The sequence below is a fragment of the Eleutherodactylus coqui genome, chromosome 3 (genome assembly GCF_035609145.1).
Source record: "Eleutherodactylus coqui strain aEleCoq1 chromosome 3, aEleCoq1.hap1, whole genome shotgun sequence".
NCBI lineage: Eukaryota > Metazoa > Chordata > Amphibia > Anura > Eleutherodactylidae > Eleutherodactylus > Eleutherodactylus coqui.
Genome location: NC_089839.1, coordinates 4,861,763 through 4,886,793, shown reverse-complemented (window position 1 = coordinate 4,886,793; position 25,031 = coordinate 4,861,763). Strand labels below are relative to the sequence as shown.

The window sequence follows — 25,031 nt, the reverse complement described above, 5'->3', positions numbered from 1 at the left end:
ACGTATGACTTAATCATTCAATAAACTTTGACATTTAAGAAATAGCTGATTTCACATGACTTTCAGACGCGCACATTATTTTTAGACAGAGAGAGCTGAAAACTCTTTGCGGTTAGGCCATGTCTTGCTACATTTATGAACATCTGCTCTTGTAACTTCCTGATTCCACTTCGGTCAGACGTAGACCTTCAGTGTAGACACAAAAAGCCACAGGCTTCTTCCTTAAAACAGTCATGACTTCTGTTACACATACAATATATTGCAATATATTCATTTTGCTAAAATAGATTGATATATATACTCATTTTTGATAAGCTACATATATTAATTCCTTTACAGCCCCTCTTGGCCCTTATCATTCCCCCATTTTGGACATCAGGAAGACACACGCAGGGTCCAGTTCTATTTTGAAAAGTCATAGTCGAGGTAGGTCCTATTGGTCGACTAGTCCATATAAGGCGTCTCTAGTATGATGTTACAATACTAGTAGCGTGCACAGGTACGCACGGCAGGGGATTCCCTAATCTTTACCCACACCAATGTCCCTCCTGGAGATAGTCCTAGTGGTGAACACGTCCAGGTCGCGTTACCCTGACCCTACACTACCTAGTGACAAGACTGGAAGGAACCGCCGTATGTTCTGCCTACCTCCAGCAGGGGGTCGGCCTACACAGGGGCTGTAAAGGCTTTTGCCGTACATTTGCTCACACAAGAGATTATGACTTTGATTACTATATATATACACAACAGCATGACAATTATGGGGAATTTTGAGGCTGAGTTGATCCAGAGGAAGGCGAAAACCCTTTTAGGAAAAAGCCAATTATCCTTGTATAAAAGGGAAAAATTCCTTCCTGACCCCAAATATGGCGATCGGAACAAGTCCCAAGATCACAGCCGACATCTGACTTTTTAAAATGTATTATTGTTTTCCTGAATCTAAACAAATCTCTTACCATTTGTTTGTGTGAAATATAAAGTGTATGTTCGACCGCATCACAATAGGGACAATATTCATATACATTAAGAAAGGTATTTTCCTGAATAACATTGCTCTCTTCCACATCACTATCGTTATGCACTATTGAATATATATCGCGAAGTGTCTTTATTGGAGTGGGGATAGACAGTAAGCAAGTCCGTAAAATATCTTCCCCACTCCGCAGGTTGGGCATGCACATGTGGGAAATATTCAGTACGTCTTTTGCAAAGTATTCCCACATGTTGGGGTGTCCTTCCGCCCAAACAGTCCATCTTCTTCTTACATCGACAGTTGATGAGGAATTGTCCCGAAAAGAGAGTAGTCCAAGAAAACAAAGGGTAAATAATACACCTATCCAGACTATCAATGCTGGTGTCCAGGTTGCCATCCCCCTCCCCCACCCTGGGTTGGGCTTATTCTCCACCCCCCTCGTGGTGCTGAGGCGTTGGAACTTTCTTGCAGTGTGAGGCATAGATCCAAGTGGGTTTGCCTTCTAGCTTGACCGAGGTGGGAATGGTTAACAGCACTTGGTATGGTCCGTCAAAGCGAGGTTCCAAAGTCTTTCTGACGTGTCTCTTTACCACCACCCAATCTCCGGGATTCAGAGAGTGGGATCCTTCCAAACTATCAGGGTCTGAAATAGAAGAGAAAACTAGGTCGTGTGTTATTTTTAGCCTGTGGCATAAGTCCTGCACAAAGGAAGTAACTTTATCATGACCCAGGGATAGAGCTTGTGGGTGATACAGTCCTAACCTAGGCACGGAGCCAAAGAGAATCTCATAAGGAGACAGTCCTGTTTTCCTATTTGGCGTGGTCCGTACTGAGTAGAGGGCCAGAGGTAGGCACTCGGGCCAAGGTTTTCCTGTTTCAACCATGGCTTTATGTATCTTAAGTTTGAGGGTACCATTGAGTCTTTCTACTTTTCCGGAGCTCTGCGGATGATAGGGGGTGTGAAAGGCCTGCTCTACTCCTAAGGCGGACATGACTTCCTTCATTACCTCACCAGTGAAGTGAGTACCACGGTCGCTCTCAATGGTCTCTGGTACCCCAAATCTGCACACTAACTCTGTAATAGTGGAGGCTATTGCGTCTTCCTGTGCCATGGCTAGGGGATACTGGCGGATCATGGGGGCTTTTTCCCCATCTTTGAGATATACCATGACTGGGGGTACGTGGAGATGGCCCAAGTCTGTCTTCCCTTTTGCCCATAGGGTCTCTGGCACTGCTGAGAGAACCTGTGTATCTTCTGGGGTCAACACATATACAGTACAAGAAGGAGGCGGAGTGACCAAGTCTGCTGCCATGAGACAGAATACCTGGTGGTCGGCCGCAGAGGTACTGACATGAGCCTCACCGGAAGGATGGAGCTGAATACAGCACCCCAGGGGTCCCATCACATCGGTTCCCATGATGCAATCCCCAGCGGGTGACACCAGGAAGCGAGTGAGGACTCGTGGCCCTTGAAAGGAGACTTCTATGGGCTCGGTCTCACGCATGGGTGTTGGTTCACCGGACACTCCAACGGCTATGGCTATGGAGTCTGAGAGGGGAATACTAAGATCATTGACTTGTGAGGTACTGACACATGATTTAGTGGCCCCTGTGTCAATTAAAAAGGGTACCTCCTTCCCCTGGATTTTTAGAGGCTGAAAAATTTGTGGCCCACGTGCGTCAGTAACTATAAGGGACACGGGGGAAGGAGTGCCAGACCTTCATTGGTAATTGGTATACCCGTTATTTCCCTGTGGGCGGGATGATGTGGTATTGGCCGTACTTCCCTGTTGCCCCCTTTCGTCTGACGTGTTCTGTCTAGGGCGTTTAGGGGCTCTACAATTACGGGCCAAGTGTCCAGTCTTCCCGCAGTTATAACACTTACGGGTCTCCCGCCTGGGGTCGTTAAGTCGGACTGTGTCCCCCTCCATGGTGTAATGTTTAACCATAACACCCTTTGCGTGGTCTTCTGTGTCCATGACAAATCCTACAGCTTTCTTATATAGATCACGCGGTTTGGCCTGTCGCCAATCGGGGGTACATGCTTTAACGCGTTCAGACAGGCACTTATCTATTCCTTGCATAAAGGCTTCACAAAAAGCAGCATTACGTATGGCTTTTGGACAATCATATAAACCCAGATCTCTGCCAACTTCCTCTAAACGGCCAAAGTAACATTCAATAGACTCGCCCTTGTTCTGTCTACACTGGGTTAGGGCTGTACGTCTCTCTTGGGCTTTATCCTTAAACCAGGCTTTAACCTTGTCCACATATTGAGTACCACTAAGTAATGTCTGGGGGTCATCTGGGCGATCTTCAAGACCACAAAATTGAGCAATACTATTGTAAAGGCCCAGAGGACATTTTACATTCATAAGACATTCCATATCTGTCCAAGTGGCAGAGTAGTTTTTCTGTATGACTTCCAACTTTCAATGGAAAGCTGCTGGCTCTGTCTGGGGATCGGGCAGTTGCTGACACAGTGCCATCTGGTCTGTGGCGCTCCAGGGTCGCCATATAGTGACTGTAGACCCGGGAGTTGGTCTATGTGCGTCCGTGGGTCTGTCATTAGAAGACGATGGTCTGTCAGTGTCCTCTTGTCTGACCGTGCCCAATGGTGGACTCGGTCTGTTTGGTTCTCTATAATGGGTAGTGGAGGTTGTAACTGGGAGCAAGGGAATCGGTTGTCTACACTGATCCCTGGGACGTGGAGTCCCACATACTGTACAGAGTTCTTTAAAACAGGCATTCTGTTGACCACAACGTGGACAGTCCCAAGCCGGACCTCTATTTACTTCAGGGCCCGGGGATCCTGATTGAGGGCTGTAGGGAGGTGTATCCATCTGGGCAGTAGCCTGTGGATACGTAGGAGGCAGGGGTGGCAAATTGGGATACAGAGAATTAAAGGGATTATTTGGAGACATTGGTGGAGCGGCCGGGACGACAGGAGAGACTAATGGAACCGTAGGGGTTTCCATGGGAACGTCTATTGGTGGCCGGGCCATAGGACAATAAACTAAAATGCCCTCGCCTCGGGACTCGGAGTCCCAGTGTTCGTCTTCTGCTGTTTTAGAGCAGTCCAGAATAGCCTTCATGCCTTTTTCCAAACCCTTTCTTCTTATTTCCTTTCTATGCTTATCCTCATATTGTGACCAAAATTCATAATTGAATGTTCCCGCCTTCTTAAGGCCTATACGTTTGTAAACTTTATAGGCTTGTCTGCAAATGTCCTCCCCTTCTCTATCTTTAATTATCTCAATAGGAGTCTGATATATCTTAGATTGTTCAGAACCCATCTTGACCACTTCCAACTATTCTTCACTAAGTATACAGGACGTATATTTCACACAGTAAACTAAGATAATCACTGAGACTATCTGGGAACACACAGTTCCCTGTCCCGGAATAGATTTACAGAACTAAAACGTGGTCAACTTCAAACACTAGGATTCAGGGGAGACCAGACTTCGCCTCTTAGGGAACTTTTAGTAATATTATAACAGATCCAGAGTAACAATATGACTGCCAGAAATGAGACTATAACAATGACAATTATTTCAATCTCCAATACAGACAACATGACTCTTTAAGTCCCAATGAGTGAGTTCTTCCGTCTAGGACAGTTAAATGAACTTATTCACTCTAAAATATGGACGGGGCAGAAAATATAGGAAACAGGCAACAACCAACCTCTAGTCCGTTAGAGACACACAGATCAAAAGAATCCAGACTGTATAATAGTAAGATAAGCTCTTACCTCTTACACCGGTGTTTTCAGTCTGGGGTCTCAGAATCCAGTATCCACGTCAACGGGCCAGGAGTTGGTTTCAGTCTACTGGTTGCGATGTCCCGTAAAGGTAAGCCCCGCCCCACGTTGGGCGCCAAAAACTGTGGAGGGTTAATCTGTTCAAACAGACTGGTCAGTTATGTTGTCCGGTTCCAAATTGACCTAAGCAGGAGCGCTCCTTGAGAGTCAAAGTACTGACCATACACGGTATATCGTGAAGTAATGAACTCTGCGTTTATTATTTGCATAGTCTCAGTCTTTATAGAAGATCGCCCACGCAGGGACGCGACCTCTGGTAATACAGGGAATAACCTCGTGATTTCCATACATCTTAAAAACGTATGACTTAATCATTCAATAAACTTTGACATTTAAGAAATAGCTGATTTCACATGACTTTCAGACGCGCACATTATTTTTAGACAGAGAGAGCTGAAAACTCTTTGCGGTTAGGCCATGTCTTGCTACATTTATGAACATCTGCTCTTGTGACTTCCTGATTCCACTTCGGTCAGACGTAGACCTTCAGTGTAGACAGAAAGCCACAGGCTTCTTCCTTAAAACAGTCATGACTTCTGTTACACATACAATATATTGCAATATATTCATTTTGCTAAAATAGATTGATATATATACTCATTTTTGATAGGCTACATATATTAATTCCTTTACAGCCCCTCTTGGCCCTTATCATGTATGACTGGTACATTATACCATGTGATGTATGACTGGTATATTATACCATGTGATGTATGACTGGTACATTATACCATGTGATGCATGACTGGTACATTGTACTATGTGATGTATGACTGGTATATTATACTATGTGATGTATGACTGGTATATTATACCATGTGATGTATGACTGGTACATTATACCATGTGATGCATGACTGGTACATTGTACTATGTGATGTATGACTGGTACATTATACTATGTGATGTATGACTGGTACATTATACTATGTGATGTATGACTGGTACATTATACCATGTGATGTATCACTGGTACATTATACCATGTGATGTATGACTGGTACATTATACCATGTGATGTATGACTGGTACATTATACCATGTGATGTATGACTGGTATATTATACCATGTGATGTATGACTGGTACATTATACCATGTGTTGTATGACAGGTACATTATACCATGTGATGTATGACTGGTACATTATACCATGTGATGTAGGATTGGTACATTATACTATGTGATGTATGACTGGTACATTATACCATGTGATGTATGACTGGTATATTATACCATGTGATGTATGACTGGTACATTATACCATGTGTTGTATGACAGGTACATTATACTATGTGATGTATGACTGGTACATTATACCATGTGATGTATGACTGGTATATTATACAATGTGATGTATGACTGGTACATTATACCATGTGTTGTATGACAGGTACATTATAAAATGTGATGTATGATTGGTACATTATACTTTGTGATGTATGACTGGTATATTATACCATGTGTTGTATGACTGGAATATTATACAATGTGATGTATGACTGGTACATTATACTATGTGATGTATGACTGGTATATAATACCATGTGTTGTATGACTGGTACATTATACCATGTGATGTATGACTGGTACATTATACTATGTGATGTATGACTGGTGCATTATACCATGTGATGTATGACTGGTACATTATACCATGTGATGTATGATTGGTATATTATACTATGTGATGTATGACTGGTACATTATACCATGTGATGTATGATTGGTACATTATACCATTTGATGTATGACTGGTACATTATACCATTTGATGTATGACTGGTACGTTATACTATGTGATGTATGACTGGTATATTATACCATGTGATGTATGATTGCTACATTATACCATCTGATGTATGATTGGTACATTGTACTATGTGATGTATGACTGGTACATTATACTATGTGATGTATGACTGGTACATTATACCATGGGTTGTATGACTGGTACATTATACCATGTGATGTATGACTCGTACATTATACTATGTGATGTATGACTGGTTCATTATACCATGCGTTGTATGATTGGTACATTATACTATGTGATGTATAACTGGTACATTATACTATGTGATGTATGACTGATATATTATACCATGTGATGTATGACTGGTACATTATACTATGTGATGTATGACTAGTACATTATACAATGTGATGTATGATTGGTACATTATACCATTTGATGTATGACTGGTACGTTATACTATGTGATGTATGACTGGTATATTATACCATGTGATGTATGATTGCTACATTATGCCATCTGATGTATGATTGGTACATTGTACTATGTGTTGTATGACTGGTACATTATACTATGTGATGTATGACTGGTACATTATACCATGTGTTGTATGTCTGGTACATTATACCATGTGATGTATGACTCGTACATTATACTATGTGATGTATGACTGGTTCATTATACCATGCGTTGTATGATTGGTACATTATACTATGTGATGTATAACTGGTACATTATACTATGTGATGTATGACTGATATATTATACCATGTGATGTATGACTGGTACATTATACTATGTGATGTATGACTAGTACATTATACAATGTGATGTATGATTGGTACATTATACTGTGTGATGTATGACTGGTACATTATACCATGTGATGTATGACTGCTACATTATACAATGTGATGTATGACTGGTACATTATACCATGTGATGTATGACTGGTATATTATACCATGTGATGTATGACTGGTACATTTTACCATGTGATGTATGACTGGTACATTATACCATGTGATGTATGACTGGTACATTGTACTATGTGATGTATGACTGGTATATTATACAATGTGATGTATGACTGGTACATTGTACTATGTGATGTATGACTGGTACATTATACCATGTGTTGTATGACTGGTTCATTATACTATGTGATGTATGACTGGTACATTATACAATGTGATGTATGACTGGTACATTGTACTATGTGATGTATGACTGGTACATTATACTATGTGATGCATGACTGGTTCATTATACAATGTGATGTATGACTGGTACATTATACCATGTGTTGTATGACAGGTACATTATACTATGTGATGTATGACTGGTACATTATACCATGTGATGTATGATTGGTACATTATACTTTGTGATGTATGACTGGTATATTATACCATGTGTTGTATGACTGGTATATTATACAATGTGATGTATGACTGGTACATTATACTATGTGATGTATGACTGGTATATAATACCATGTGTTGTATGACTGGTACATTATACCATGTGATGTATGACTGGTACATTATACTATGTGATGTATGACTGGTACATTATACCATGTGATGTATGACTGGTACATTATACCATGTGATGTATGATTGGTATATTATACTATGTGATGTATGACTGGTACATTATACAATGTGATGTATGATTGGTACATTATACCATTTGATGTATGACTGGTACATTATACCATTTGATGTATGACTGGTACGTTATACTATGTGATGTATGACTGGTATATTATACCATGTGATGTATGATTGCTACATTATACCATCTGATGTATGATTGGTACATTGTACTATGTGATGTATGACTGGTACATTATACTATGTGATGTATGACTGGTACATTATACCATGTGTTGTATGACTGGTACATTATACCATGTGATGTATGACTCGTACATTATACTATGTGATGTATGACTGGTTCATTATACCATGCGTTGTATGATTGGTACATTATACTATGTGATGTATAACTGGTACATTATACTATGTGATGTATGACTGATATATTATACCATGTGATGTATGACTGGTACATTATACTATGTGATGTATGACTAGTACATTATACAATGTGATGTATGATTGGTACATTATACCATTTGATGTATGACTGGTACGTTATACTATGTGATGTATGACTGGTATATTATACCATGTGATGTATGATTGCTACATTATACCATCTGATGTATGATTGGTACATTGTACTATGTGTTGTATGACTGGTACATTATACTATGTGATGTATGACTGGTACATTATACCATGTGTTGTATGTCTGGTACATTATACCATGTGATGTATGACTCGTACATTATACTATGTGATGTATGACTGGTTCATTATACCATGCGTTGTATGATTGGTACATTATACTATGTGATGTATAACTGGTACATTATACTATGTGATGTATGACTGATATATTATACCATGTGATGTATGACTGGTACATTATACTATGTGATGTATGACTAGTACATTATACAATGTGATGTATGATTGGTACATTATACTGTGTGATGTATGACTGGTACATTATACCATGTGATGTATGACTGGTATATTATACCATGTGATGTATGACTGGTACATTTTACCATGTGATGTATGACTGGTACATTATACCATGTGATGTATGACTGGTACATTGTACTATGTGATGTATGACTGGTATATTATACTATGTGGTGTATGACTGGTACATTATACCATGTGATGTATGACTGGTACATTATACCATGTGATATATGACTGGTACATTATACCATGTGATATATGATTGGTACATTGTACTATGTGATGTATGACAGGTACATTATACCATGTGATGTATGACTGGTACATTGTACTATGTGATGTATGACTGGTACATTATACTATGTGTTGTATGATTGGTACATTATACCATGTGATGTATGACTGGTACATTATACCATGTGATGTATGACTGGTACATTATACTATGTGATGTATGACTGGTACATTATACCATGTGATGTATGACTGGTATATTATACCATGTGATGTATGACTGGTACATTATACAATGTGATGTATGACTGGTATATTATACCATGTGATGTATGATTGGTACATTATACCATGTGATGTATGATTGGTACATTATACCATGTGATGTATGACTGGTACATTATACAATGTGATGTATGACTGGTATATTATACCATGTGATGTATGATTGGTACATTATACCATGTGATGTATGACTGGTACATTATACCATGTGATGTATGACTGGTACGTTATACTATGTGATGTATGATTGGTACATTATACTATGTGATGTATGACTGGTACATTATACCATGTGACGTATGACTGGTATATTATACAATGTGATGTATGACTGGTACATTATACCATGTGATGTATGATTGGTACTTTATACCATGTGATGCATGACTGGTACATTATACTATGTGATGTATGACTGGTACATTATACCATGTGATGTATGACTGGTACATTATACAATGTGATGTATGACTGGTACATTATACCATGTGATGTATGATTGGTACTTTATACCATGTGATGCATGACTGGTACATTGTACTACGTAATGTATGTCTGGTACATTATACTATGGGATGTATGACTAGTATATTATACCATTTAATATATGACTGGTACATTATATCATGCGATGTATGACTGGTACATTATACTATGTGATGTATGACTGGTACATTATACAATGTGATGTATGACTGGTACATTATACTATGTGATGTATGACTGGTACATTATACAATGTGATGTATGACTGGTACATTGTACTATGTGATATATGACTGGTATATTATACAATGTGATGTATGACTGGTACATTGTACTATGTGATGTATGACTGGTACATTATACCATGTGTTGTATGACTGGTTCATTATACTATGTGATGTATGACTGGTACATTATACAATGTGATGTATGACTGGTACATTGTACTATGTGATGTATGACTGGTACATTATACTATGTGATGTATGACTGGTTCATTATACTATGTGATGTATGACTGGTACATTATACTATGTGATGTATGACTGGTACATTATAGCATGTGATGTATGACTGGTACATTATACCATGTGATGTATGACTGGTACATTATACTATGTGATGCATGACTGGTTCATTATACTATGTGATGTATGACTGGTATATTATACCATGTGATGTATGACTGGTACATTATACTATGTGATGTATGACTGGTACATTATAGCATGTGATGTATGACTGGTACATTATAGCATGTGATGTATGATTGGTATATTTTACCATGTGATGTATGACTGGTACATTATAGCATGTGATGTATGATTGGTACATTGTACTATGTGATGTATGACAGGTACATTATACCATGTGATGTATGACTGGTACATTATACCGTGTGATGTATGACTGGTACATTGTACTATGTGATGTATGACTGGTACATTATACTATGTGTTGTATGATTGGTACATTATACCGTGTGATGTATGACTGGTACATTGTACTATGTGATGTATGACTGGTACATTATACTATGTGTTGTATGATTGGTACATTATACCATGTGATGTATGACTGGTACATTATACCATGTGATGTATGACTGGTACATTATACTATGTGATGTATGACTGGTACATTATACCATGTGATGTATGACTGGTATATTATACCATGTGATGTATGACTGGTACATTATACAATGTGATGTATGACTGGTATATTATACCATGTGATGTATGATTGGTACATTATACCATGTGATGTATGATTGGTACATTATACCATGTGATGTATGACTGGTACATTATACAATGTGATGTATGACTGGTATATTATACCATGTGATGTATGATTGGTACATTATACCATGTGATGTATGACTGGTACATTATACCATGTGATGTATGACTGGTACGTTATACTATGTGATGTATGATTGGTACATTATACTATGTGATGTATGACTGGTACATTATACCATGTGACGTATGACTGGTATATTATACAATGTGATGTATGACTGGTACATTATACCATGTGATGTATGATTGGTACTTTATACCATGTGATGCATGACTGGTACATTATACTATGTGATGTATGACTGGTACATTATACCATGTGATGTATGACTGGTACATTATACAATGTGATGTATGACTGGTACATTATACCATGTGATGTATGATTGGTACTTTATACCATGTGATGCATGACTGGTACATTGTACTATGTAATGTATGTCTGGTACATTATACTATGGGATGTATGACTAGTATATTATACCATGTAATATATGACTGGTACATTATATCATGCGATGTATGACTGGTACATTATACTATGTGATGTATGACTGGTACATTATACAATGTGATGTATGACTGGTACATTATACTATGTGATGTATGACTGGTACATTATACAATGTGATGTATGACTGGTACATTGTACTATGTGATATATGACTGGTATATTATACAATGTGATGTATGACTGGTACATTGTACTATGTGATGTATGACTGGTACATTATACCATGTGTTGTATGACTGGTTCATTATACTATGTGATGTATGACTGGTACATTATACAATGTGATGTATGACTGGTACATTGTACTATGTGATGTATGACTGGTACATTATACTATGTGATGTAAGACTGGTTCATTATACTATGTGATGTATGACTGGTACATTATAGCATGTGATGTATGACTGGTACATTATACCATGTGATGTATGACTGGTACATTATACTATGTGATGCATGACTGGTTCATTATACTATGTGATGTATGACTGGTATATTATACCATGTGATGTATGACTGGTACATTATACTATGTGATGTATGACTGGTACATTATAGCATGTGATGTATGACTGGTACATTATAGCATGTGATGTATGATTGGTATATTTTACCATGTGATGTATGACTGGTACATTATAGCATGTGATGTATGATTGGTACATTATACCATGTGATGTATGATTGGTACATTATACTATGTGATGTATGACTGGTACATTATACAATGTGATGTATGACTGGTACATTGTACTATGTGATGTATGACTGGTATATTATACCATGTGATGTATGACTGGTATATTATACCATGTGATGTATGATTGGTACATTATACCATGTGATGTATGACTGGTTCATTATACCATGTGATATATGACTGGTTCATTGGACTACATGGTGTGTGATATGTGTACTATGTATCCCACAACCCTCTGTCACCTAATCTTATCAAACACGCTGCCAGTCCATCTCGAAGTAATCTATGTAAATGAATGCACCGCCATGTCCTCCATGTTGCGCCCACCGCGGTTCACGGGATCAGCTTTTATCTATATGAAGTTGGGACATTTTAATTTCTGGTCTTAATTAAGAATGAGTCATCCAATGATGAGTCTCTGACCAGTAGATAAAGCCGGACGCGTCCGTGATGGAAGACGCTGTATATGAAATGTAATTACCAGGGATGGATGCATCAATAATAGTTTTCAGATCATTGTCGCCGTGTATGAAATACAATGTTACCGCGCGGCTCCGCCGTTATCTACTTGGTTCGCAGTTTACAATCTGATTTAGGATGGAAGATGATGGAAACGACTGGATGGGTATTATAGATGGAGACTAAAAAATGGGTCAAAACGTTTAATAGAGCGTTATGTCTAAAAACATACAGCTTAAAGAAATATACATTTACCCACAAAAATCTGAATTTAAATAGCTAAAATACCATAAAATGTCTAAAAAGCAGCAGATGGTCGGTCTCAGCGCATCCGTAATGGCGCAGTCAATGAGGATATTTAGTCATTTATCTCGCATGGTGGACACCATTAAAGTATCGCCAGAATCATTATTTTTCTTTTGGTTATCTTCCAGAAAACCTAATGAAAAGCAATCCAAAGTCCCCCGTACCCCAAAATGGCACCAATTAAAACTACAAATCTTCCCTTAAAGCAGAAGCCCTCCGGAGCGGAGTTCCCAGAAGTGATATTTTGGCTCTCAGAATGCGCCTGTATTCTGCAGCTTCTGCATATCACCTTATATTGAAACTGCAGTCTCAGTAGGGGATCCGTCAGTGAGGCCGGCCGGACGCTGAGTTCCCCTCTGTTCCCTCCTCTCCTGCACCTTCTTATCAGCTCATTTATGGCCACATGCAGAGGTGTAGCTCCGCTTTTCTTAACCGGGATTTAGTTCAGCCCCCTCCCCCACAATACAAAGACAACCTTGTACGGAAATACCAATAATTCAAGCCATCCGCTTTCGTGCCGCGTTAGAACGACCGTCATATTTAGGTCAGTGTATTTGGCGCTGAGTTAGGTGCCAAGTTAGCTGGCGATGTAAATATAAGGGTTTAATAGATAGGCCTCTGTGTTGTGATTGGTCGCTCCTCTTACTGAAGAGGGAAGCAAGGACTAATATTCTGCTGCTGTGTCGCCACTAATTTACTCTTGTTGTGCTGCCCTAATTGGATGAAGTAGGACCCGTTCGTCTAACTGTTTGTGCACACTTGCGCGTTTCTTGCGAGCGGGATCTGGTTGTTAAACTTCTGCTGAAACAACATATGATTTTCAATCACATTTTGCTTGCAAAATCTCCAGTTTAAGAGTCCGCCGCCGGTCTAAGCTTCTCGAACCCATATTGCACTCGCCTGTGTAAATGTGGACCTCGGACTCCGCAGAGTTCCTCAGTTCTGCCAGGAGCCGCCTGGGAAAGAGTTTGTAAAGGAAATACTCCAAGTGCCACTACCAGTGACCACAGATACTAGATGTAAGGACAACGGGGCCACCAACATGGGAGCCAGACGTCTTAGGACCCGCGGGGGGTCGGAGGAGCAGTTAGTGAAGATGTTTTATTATCGAGTCCCAGAAGACAAGGCCGGAGTTCCGCTCGTCTCTAGTCACGTTGCTGTCAGGGAGAGGAGTGCACATAACATGGTCTCCTCTTCATTCCAGGCTTTGGTGGATGCTTGAAGGACATCAGTCTTACACCCGGTGTAGTGGTTAACATTGTGTCGGTGTCCAGCTCTGCCGTCAGGGTCAGCCTGGATGGATGTCCATCATCTGACAGCTCTATGAACTGTAGAGGAAATGACTCGACCATCATCTACGGCGGAGAAGAGACCAGCGCTCAGGACCACAGCGTGCGACCGTTTACAGGTACAAGTAATGGCGGCCACATATACATGTCCTTATGATCGGAGCAGTGCCTGGGTGGATGGGAGCCGTCTGTGGACAGTCATTGTCAAGTCTCTCCAGAGATGTCCCATTGGGTTCAGGGCTCTGGCTGGGCCCCTCAAGGACATTCACAGAGTTCTCCCCACTCCTGGGTGGTCTTGACTGGGGTCTTAGGGTCATTGTCTTGTTGGAAGGTGACCCTTCTACCCGGTCTGAAGTCCCTTTCGCTCTGCATCAGGTTGTAATTATCTCTGTACTTTGCTCCATTCAGCTTTTAATCCACCCTGACCGGGTTTCCCCTCCCCCAGCATGTTGCTTCACTGTAAGGATGGTATGGAGCAGGTGATGAGCGGTGCCTGGTTACCATCCCCCGTGAGCAGTCTTCCCTTCCCCAGCATGATGCCCCACCACCAGGCTTGACTGTAGGGATGGTATTGGTCAGATGATGAGCGGCGCCTGGTTTCCAGCCACCCAGACCGGTCTACCCTTCCCCAGCATGATGCTCCACCACCAGGCTTCACTGTAGGGATGGTATTGGTCAGATGATGAGCGGCGCCTGGTTTCCATCCACCCTGACCGGTCTACCCTTCCCCAGCATGATGCTCCACCACCAGGCTTCACTGTAGGGATAGTATTGGGCAGGTGATGAACGGCGCCTGGTTACCATCCCCCGTGAGCAGTCTCCCCTTTCTCAGCATGATGCTGGACCACCAGGCTTCACTGTAAGGATTGTATTGGGCAGGTGAGTAGTCACTGAAGCGGAAAGGCCCCAGGAGGGGAATTAAGTAATCACTGGGTGGGACCCCTAAAACGTAACCTTTATTAATTTATTTAATGATTAAAAGGTCCTATATTTGGGACCAACATGAAAAGACCACAAACAAATATACTTCTCCAATTTAGGCTACAAGCCAGTATTGAAGAAATGTCCAAAAATACACAATGGAGCCGCCGGGGGCAGAGCGGTCCTGTGTAAGTGGATTAGTATTGGAGTGATACACGTGTGTCAGTGTAAGTCCCTATAGAGCCCGACCGACTAATACCCATCAGTGATGGTTCTCTATCTATGATGCTGCGATAGAAATATGCCGGTTGCCACATAGATAGAGTACTGATATTCGGGTAAAGTTGTGTATACTCTTAGCACAACGGCTGTTGTACACGTAGCTCTGTTCTGTGAATATGTCTCTTTATATAACAAGTTCTCCACATTTCGTCATGTAAGACTCATCAGGAACCAAAAATGGTTTCAGAAACAGAACTGGTCATGAGAGATGGACACCAAAAATGGCTCAATATAGCCCACGAGATGCCCACACGGGGCGAACCTCTACTGCTCTGTACTATGGCTAGCTAGTTAGGTATAGGTGGGGTTAATCTCTCATAGTTGCCCCAGAAGCTAAATTAGCTACCAACCTAACCTGTAGCTAGCTATCTAAGCTTAGATGAGGGTAGCTGAAGTGGCTACCTACGATGCATGTGGTGCATCAAAAGACTGCTTGCCCTAATAACCCCAAAAGCCCAAAATAACAAAGCAGCAACGGCACAGAGTCTCGTGCCCAGATGGTCGTCAGGAGAGCATTGATTGCTAGTTTGTTTGTTTTTTTAATTACAGACACCATTCTGATGTCACTTTGTCATTATGGGGTATTGAATGCAGAATTATGGGGAACACAAGAAATGAACAGAGAAAATGTGAAAAAGTAAGAGGGTCTGAAGACTTTCCAGACTCAGTGAAGGATATGTGACCGTTGGGATGCATCACCCACTATCTCTTATGTTGGAAAGCTTTCCAGGTGTATGTCCCAAGGTGTACCTGTCCAGCAGATGTCACAGAGGGCATCCACTTGGGGCATCCATTGGGCTCAAACTTATCTATGGACAAGTTCAGTGAATGCAGCGGGAGCATTTGATAAAGTACTAAGTGTGCAAACAGCCAAATATTCACGTATTGTAGCCATAAAGGGGGAATGTCTCTTTGTCTACCGGGTGAAATGTATCAAATATGTTGTACTATATGGAGGAATATGAAACAATCTGCAACAGGTTTTGGGGACTTGTAGGTTCTTGCTTGTTCCAACACTCTGTAGCGTTGTAGTGTTGGATTTTAGTCCATGATGTATTTAAAGGTCCTGATACAAGATTATAATGTAGTGTAAAGCAAATAATATCTATCTATGCTATCTCCATATTTATCCTGCAGAATATCTGTACCGTGTGATTGCCTCAAATGATGGCGGATCAGGAACGAGCTCTTGGAGTCGAGGTCGTTCTAACGCGGCATGTAAGTAGATGGCGGTGCAAATGTTATTATGTATATCTGCAAATAGCCAAAGGGAAAACAGGATAAACATTCCAGCGCTCCAAGTGAGGGTGCAACCGCAATATGTGGTCAAATTATAGTGAGGCGCTTACTGCAGTGGGGGTCAGGGACTGCCAGAACCCCCCGCCAGTATCCTGGTTCACCGAGGAAGCTGTTACCGGCTGATAACCAAGTTCCTGATTCATACAGTGGGAAGTAAAGCTCTTTAAATTAATTTTCAATGCAGAAGACGTGAAATAGTGCAACACGTTTTGGAGAAGGCCAGCTCCTTTATCGAGCACAACTGTAGTAAGAATGCGATTGTAAGCCAAATTTAAAGAGTAGCCCTGTAAAACTATAAACATTTATTTAGAGATACTTAAAAACATTATTGCAATACACACAAAACCATAATAAGAAACAATATATATATGTACAGTCTTGGGGTCAAGGGTTATACAGCAGCTATTACTGCAGTACTCAAGCTGTGATGTTATTGGTACAACTGGCCTAGACTGGAGGCGATATACGGATAGCACACTGTCCCTATAGAAATTCCTGCCATCACTTTCCTTCAATGTGGGGCGATCGCCCTGACAAAAGCGCGCCCCACTCAACGGAGTCTAAACCTGCTGCAACCCTACATAGCCCTTGGACCAACACAGCATCCAATCTCAACGCGTTTCTCCCATATAGGTAGTTGACGGGGTCATAATATAACTATTTAGTGTGTATTGAAAAAGCGCGGGCCCTGATCTGACATTTGTGATTGGCTTGTTAAGCTGGCCGGTGGAGCTTTGTGCTACATAACTCCTGATATTTCCCTGTGGCAGGCCTGCATCCATCATCATGGAGAGATAGTGGATAAAGCAGTCAGGTCAAATATTGCAGGTGTAGGCAGACAAGTCTTAAACCAAACACGGGCAATCAGAGTCTGGGCCAGCCAGGTATATATACAGAACTCCCCGCCACATGACGACCGGGCGAAACCATAAAGCCCCGAGCACCGCGCACCAGCACGACGTGGGGCGTGCCGCCAGCTGCCGCGACCAACCACCAGAGTGGGAGAACCTCAGACAGAGCCACCAGTCTGGGCCCCCACAGCGCCAGGACGAGCAGCCTGCACCAACCGGACACCAGCACCCCCAGTGGTAACCCCATATCTAACACCAGTATTACCACCCTGACACAGAACTCTCTAGAAACTGTTTCACTTCCTTGTATCCGATTGCTTTTTATCTTACTTCATGTGTTTTTGTTGCTGTACATTTTTAGCTGTTCTGTGGATTCCTATATGTTTTACGTTCCCCTTTATTTTATTTTGTCGTGTATTCATTATTACAGCGGATTGCCTTTTAGCATCAGTATGCCATTAAATTTCACCATGCCAGCCTAGTGATTCCTTGACCTTCGGGTGGAGCCCCCGCCCGGTGAGCGCAGTCTTTCCTGTCCCCACGCTGGGGCGCATGCGTTGGATGGTGACCCATTTCCGCTCATTGGAATGCATGCTTCTCTTTGACAAATGCATGTTTCCAGTCTGCCTGTGGTGAACATGACCACGCTACACCCCTCCCCCACTGCTGGTAAATACAGGGTAACACACTCCTTAAAGTTAGTCTTCTGTTTTTACTAGAGTTGTGCCCGATGCAGAAGCTGGCCTTCTCCGAAACACATTGTCCAATGATATGTCTTCTGCATCGAAAATAAAATAAAGGACGCTTTACTCCACGCCGTGAAACGGGAACTTGGATATCGGCTGGTGACAGCTTCCTCGGCGGACCAGGATACTAGGGGGGTTTCTGGCAGTCCCAGACCCCCCACCCCTTACTGCAGTAAGCTCTTCTTCATGATTATATGATTTTTTGACCCCATATTGCTGTTACCCCCACTTGGAGCGCCGGACCTTCGATCACTGTTTGCCTTTGGGTCATTTGCTATATGACCGCGGTACTCTCTTCCTTCGGGCGGTTCCAGTTGCGCTCTCTGTGGATAACCCTGGTGATGAGGTTTTTGCTGGTGGCAGTATAGTGTTTTTATTAAGAGCCTTTCTTGGCCACGAGGGTGACGACCTGCCTGTTTGTCGGCTGTCTTCACCAGGTGAGTCTTTCTATACATTTGAAGAAAACTTTAAATAGAAAAAGTTCTGATGTTGCCAGGATATGACATCACTTTGATATCGATGGGGCAGGGGGGATACAGGGTGCAGAGAATGTGCCTGGCCCCCTATACATATACAAGAGATCTAAAGACCACAGGAAACTATATTATACATTTTATGATGAGGTTACAACACAAGTAACTAACCTGAAGAAGGCCAAATGCCCATGGACGGATTTCCGCTGTGGAATTTGCATCCCGACGCTCGCCGCAAATCCTGCAGCAATGTCCGTCCATGGACATGCTAGGTTAAAAGATTCCCCCCCGCCCATGAATGGAAACCAACTGCGATTTTCCGCTCGTGGGGGAGAATCACAGCATGTTCTATTCTGTGGGGAAAATCACACAGATGGCTTCCATTGCATTCAATGGAAGCCGTCCATCCCACGATACTTCTGCAGTGGGCACTGCAGAAGTATCGCAGGAATCCGTAGCTCATAGCTCAGCACCGGCGCATCATGTGCTGCACTGCGCATCGGCTCGCCGGCCGAGACACTCACGGCAGATCCGGACAGGTGAGTATAGGGTCTCTGGGGGGCACCAGGTCCGATTTCGCTGCAAAGTTTCACAGTCTGAATCAGACCCGGCCGTGGGCATGAGGCTTCATAGTTTTACTTTTCATGTTTTTTAAAAGGTTTTATTTTTAATTTGCAAGAAAAACAATAATAATAATCAACAAGAGGCTCCAAAGCAAAACATCACAGTGAGGTTAATGCAGTGTGAAGAGAGCCATAAGTAAATGAAAATAAAGGATTATATATACAGAGTATTTTGTGTATTTTTTGCTTATTGGAGCCGCAACATTACAAGTAGAGATGAGCGAACGTACTCGTAATGAGTACTTACGCACCCGAGTACCGCCATTTTCGAGTACTTCAGTACTCGGGCGTAAAGATTCGGGGGGCGCCGGGGGGCTGGGAGAGGCGCGGCGGTGCGGGGGGCAGCAGCGGGGAACAGGGGGGAGCCCTCTCTCTCTCCCTCTCCCCCCCACTCCCCACTGCTACCCCCCGTGCCGCCATGGCGCCCCCCGAATCTTTACGCGCGAGTACTGCTGTACTCGAAAATGGCGGTGCTCGGGTGCGTAAGTACTCGTAACGAGTACGTTCGCTCATCTCTAATTACAAGTCAACAGTACAACAATACATGTCTGTGCATGGAGTCCCTGTTACAGTCATTGTTACAAGGCTTGTATAAAGAGTCTAACATTGACTTGCAGGACAGCTGCCTTCCAATAGGTGGTGCTGCAGAGGCATTGTCTCCCTTATTTGCATATTACCCAGAGGAGCATGAATGGCCTTATAAGTCTCCTCCCTCACCTTCTAGGTGCTCTCCCTAAGGAAAAAAGATAGCATTCCTGACCCAAGACACAAAAAAACACATACTTCTTATGACATAAGCATGGCAGCCCCCTTGTCCCCAGAATTCCCAGACCCCCATCCCGACGGCAGAAGCAGGGAGCTTACGCCAGGCCGCCCAGACTTTATCAAACTTCTGCAGACATTTATGGGACTTAAATAGTATTTTATAGCATGGAACATGTGAGCTAACAAGCTTCAGCCATAGATTCATAGACGGGGTATCTGTAGATTTCCATGTCATAACGAGAACTTTATGTGCACAGAATAAAAGTAGATAAAAGAGTTTGGATTTATAAGTATCTAACAGCAATCAGCCGTCTGTGATTCCAAACAAACACAACTGGGGGGACAAGAGTCTAGGAAACCCCACATGTGCAGGAAAGCCAGGACCCCCCTACTAGAAGGGGCGAACCCCACTACACGGCCACATCACATGAATAAAGAACCTTGTTCAGCTGACGGCGAAAACACAAAAAGTGATCTTCTATCTTGAACGCTTTCAATTCCACAGGGGTGTAGAATAATCCATAAAGACATTTGTCTTGAATTAACGTGTCCTGAGAGTTACCTTCTGAAGGGAAATGGCTGAGGGGTACCGCCACCTGATCTGCCGCTGCTAACTCCGGTATATCTAGGGTCCATTTATAATATGAAGGCACTAAGAGTCGAGCTGCCGTGGACTGCAGAAGGGAATAGATGGTGGTGAGGGGCTTAGCCAAGTCTGGGGTACGAAGGAGACTCTCCAACTCCGACATACTCAATTAAATATCTAGCGACCCCAATTCAATCTGCACAGCAAGGCGAAACTGCGGGCACCTAAAAAGTCTATTAGGAATTTGAAAGATGTCTTTAAAGTCAGCAAAAGTGAGAAATCCTGAAGGTTCAGGAAAAATCACTTCCAGCTACTTAACTCCAAAGGATTCCCCATATCTATCATGGTCAAATACATTGAGGTGAGGGAACTGGGGATTAAACCATAATGGAGCTTTAGGAGAAAGGGGGGTAGTATTAGATGCCAACTTGACAAGTGCAACCCTGCATATACTAGCCACTAGTCATACCAGTAATCGCAGGGCGTCTTTAGGCGATCTGTAGCAAAACAAAGGGTTGGCAAGCCCCACATAATCTATGACTAGCTACTAATACACTAGCTAGATAGTAATAGTACAAGTTGGGGGCTGACAAACCACCAAGGTCCTTGGTGCTTGTAGAGTGGCCAAGCTAAGCCTGACTAGCTGCCTCACCAGTAAAGTGAATGTAGTCTACCACCTGAGTTATGTAGCAGATACAGAAATTTGGGTAGATAAATCATCCAGAAAATATTAATATAACCAATAAGGAATAAAGGCAAACAAGATGAAGTTTTCCGTTTTTGTAATGTAGAGCTTACCAAGAAGGTTAGATTCAGTTGCTGGTATGGCTCCAGTTTTGGGGTGACCTGAAGTCCTAGATATTTAATTTGGGATACATATGAAAGAGGACGCAGAGGGCACCTATAAGCTATTAAGCGGTAACAGTGCAAACTTGGCCCAGTTTACTTTAAGCCCTGCGAAAGCGCCAAACTTGTCAGTAAGAGCCAATAGGGCAGCCAACAGATGAGGGTCCCTCCTGGGCTTCAGCAAGAACACAACCAAGATCTCCCGCATTGATTGGAGAAGACTACCACTTTCAAACACTGCGGAGACTTGCAACAAAAGAAGGTCCAATATTTCTGTGTGCAGTTTGAACCAGTCATTGATTAGTTCATCCATACCAAGAGTTTTCCCTACCGGCAGCGACTTTATGGCCTCAAGTATCTCTATCTCGGAGATTGGGCTGTCTAAAACTGTGTCTGCTCTATTCGTAATCCATCATGCTGAGGGGTAGGGGTAGGGGTCGAGTACGTGGACGTGGACGCGGATGAGGGCGCGGAGGTCCAAGTGAGGGTGTGGGCACAGGCCGAGTTCCTGGTTCAGGTGAATCGCAGCCGACTGCTGAGGGATTAGGAGAGAGGCAAGTTTCTGGGGTCCCTAGCTTCATATCACAATTTTTGGGTCCACGTGGTAGACCTTTATTACAAACAGAGCAGTGTGAGCAGGTCCTGTCGTGGATGGCAGAAAATGCATCCAGCAATCTATCGACCACCCAGTCTTCTACGCCGTCCACTGCTGCAACTCTGAATCCTCTCGCTGCTGCTCCTCCTACCTCCCAGCCTCCTCACTCCATGAAAATGACACATTCTGAGGAGCAGGCAGACTCCCAGGAAATGTTCTTGGACCCCTGCCTCGATTGGGGAAAAATAGCTCCTCTCTCTCCTGAGGAGTTTGTCGTGACCGATGCCCAACCTTTGGAAAGTTCCCGGGGTCCGGGTGATGAGGCTGGGGACTTCGGGCAACTGTCTCAAGAGCTTTTAGTGGGTGAGGAGGACGATGATGAGACACAGTTGTCTATCTGTGAGGTAGTAGTAAGGACAGTAAGTCCAAGGGAGGAGCACACAGAGGATTCGGAGGAAGAGCTGCTGGACAATGAGGTGACTGACCCTACCTGGTTCGCTAAACCAACTGAGGACAGGTCTTCAGAGGGGGAGGCAAGTGCAGCAGTGGGACAGCTTGGAAGAGGCAGTGGGGTGGCCAGGGGTAGAGGCAGGGCCAGAGCAAAGACTCCACCAACTGTTTCCCAAAGCACCCCCTCGCGCCAAGCCACCCTGCAGAGGCCTAGGTCTTCAAAGTTGTGGATGTTTCTCAGTGAGAGCATGGACGATCGACGAATAGTGGTGTGCAACCTGTGTCGCGCCAAGATCAGCCGGGGAGCCACCAGTACCAGCCTCACTACCACCAGCATGCGCAGGCATATGATGGCCAAGCATCCCACAAGGTGGGACGAAGGCCGTTCACCGCCCCTGGGTCGCACCACTGCCTCTCCCCCTGTGCCCCAACCTGCCACTCAGATCCAACCCCCCTCTCAGGACACAGGCACGAGCACCTCCTGGCCTGCACCCACACCCTCACCTCTGCTGTCCTCGGCCCCATCCAGCAATGTCTCACAGTGCAGCGTCCAGCTGTCGCTAGTGCAAGCGTTGGAGCGCAAGCGCAAATACGCCGCCGCGCACCCGTACGCTCAAGCATTGAACGTGCACATTGCCAAATTGATCAGCCTGGAGATGCTGCTGTACAGGCTTGTGGAAATGGAGGCTTTCAAAAACATGATGGCGGCGGCGGTCCCACGCTACTCAGTCCCCAGTCGCCACTGTTTTTTCCGGTGTGCCGTCCCAGCCCTACACCAGCACGTCTCCCGCAACATCAATCATGCCCTCACCAACGCAGTTACTGGGAAGGGCCACTTAACCACGGACACGTGGACAAGTACTGGCGGGCAGGGCCACTATATCTCCCTGACGGCACATTGAGTGAATTTGGTGGCGGCTGGGACTGAGTCCGAGCCTGGGACCGCACACGTCCTACCCACACCCAGAATAGCGGGTCCTTCCTCGGTTCTGGTATCTGCGGCGGTCTATGCCACCTCCTCCTAGGTGACAAGAAGCACACGGCCCCCGAATTGTTTCAGGGTCTGACAGAGCAGACCGACCTCTGGCTTTCGCCGCTGAGCCTCCAACCGGGCATGGTCAAGTGTGACAATGGCCGTAACCTAGTGGCAGCTCTGCAGCTCCGCAGCCTCACACACGTGCCATGCCTGGCCCATGTCTTCAATCTGGTGGTTCAGTGGTTTCTGAAAAACTACCCGCACTTATCTGACCTGCTCGACAAGGTGCGCCACGTCTGCGCATATTTCCGCAAGTCCACCACGAACGCTGCCACCTTGCGGACTCTGCAACATCGGTTTAATCTGCCAGAGCACCGGCTGCTGTGTGACGTGCCCACACGGTGGAATTCTACGCTCCACATGTTGGCCAAGCTGTATGAGCAGCGGAGAGCAATAGTGGAATACCAACTCCAACATGGGCGGCATAGTGGGAGTCAGCCTCCCCAATTCTTTATCGAGGAGTGGGCCTGGATCGCAGACATCTGCCAGGTCCTCGGAAACTTTGAGGAGTCTACCCAGATGGTGAGCGGCGACGCTGCAATCATTAGCGTTACCATCCTGCTGCTATGCCTGCTGAGAACTTCGCTGCAAAGCATAAAGGCTGATGCTTTGCATTCAGAACAGGAGACAGGGGAAGAGAGTATGTCGCTTGATAGTCAGACCACCCTCATGTCTATATCTCAGTGCGTTTTGGAGGAGGAGGAAGAGGAGCAGGAGGAGGAGGGGGAAGAGACAGCTGGGCCCACTGCAGAGGGTACCCATGCTGCTTGCCTCCCATCTGTTCAGCGTATATGGCCTGTTGACGAGGAGGAGGAGGAGGATCCTGAAAGTGATCTTCCTAGTGAGGACAGCAATGTGTT

The 25,031-nt window shown here is 43.5% G+C and overlaps 1 protein-coding gene across 1 annotated transcript in view; it reads left to right on the top strand.

Moving 5' to 3' along the window:
• Positions 1-25,031, top strand: part of USH2A (usherin) — a 903,954-nt gene that overhangs the window by 373,577 nt on the left and 505,346 nt on the right. The window contains exons 26-27 of the mRNA XM_066594449.1: positions 14,614-14,817; positions 17,039-17,119. Of these exons, the coding sequence (XP_066450546.1) occupies positions 14,614-14,817; positions 17,039-17,119 (285 nt within the window). The remainder of the gene's footprint in view (positions 1-14,613; positions 14,818-17,038; positions 17,120-25,031) is intronic.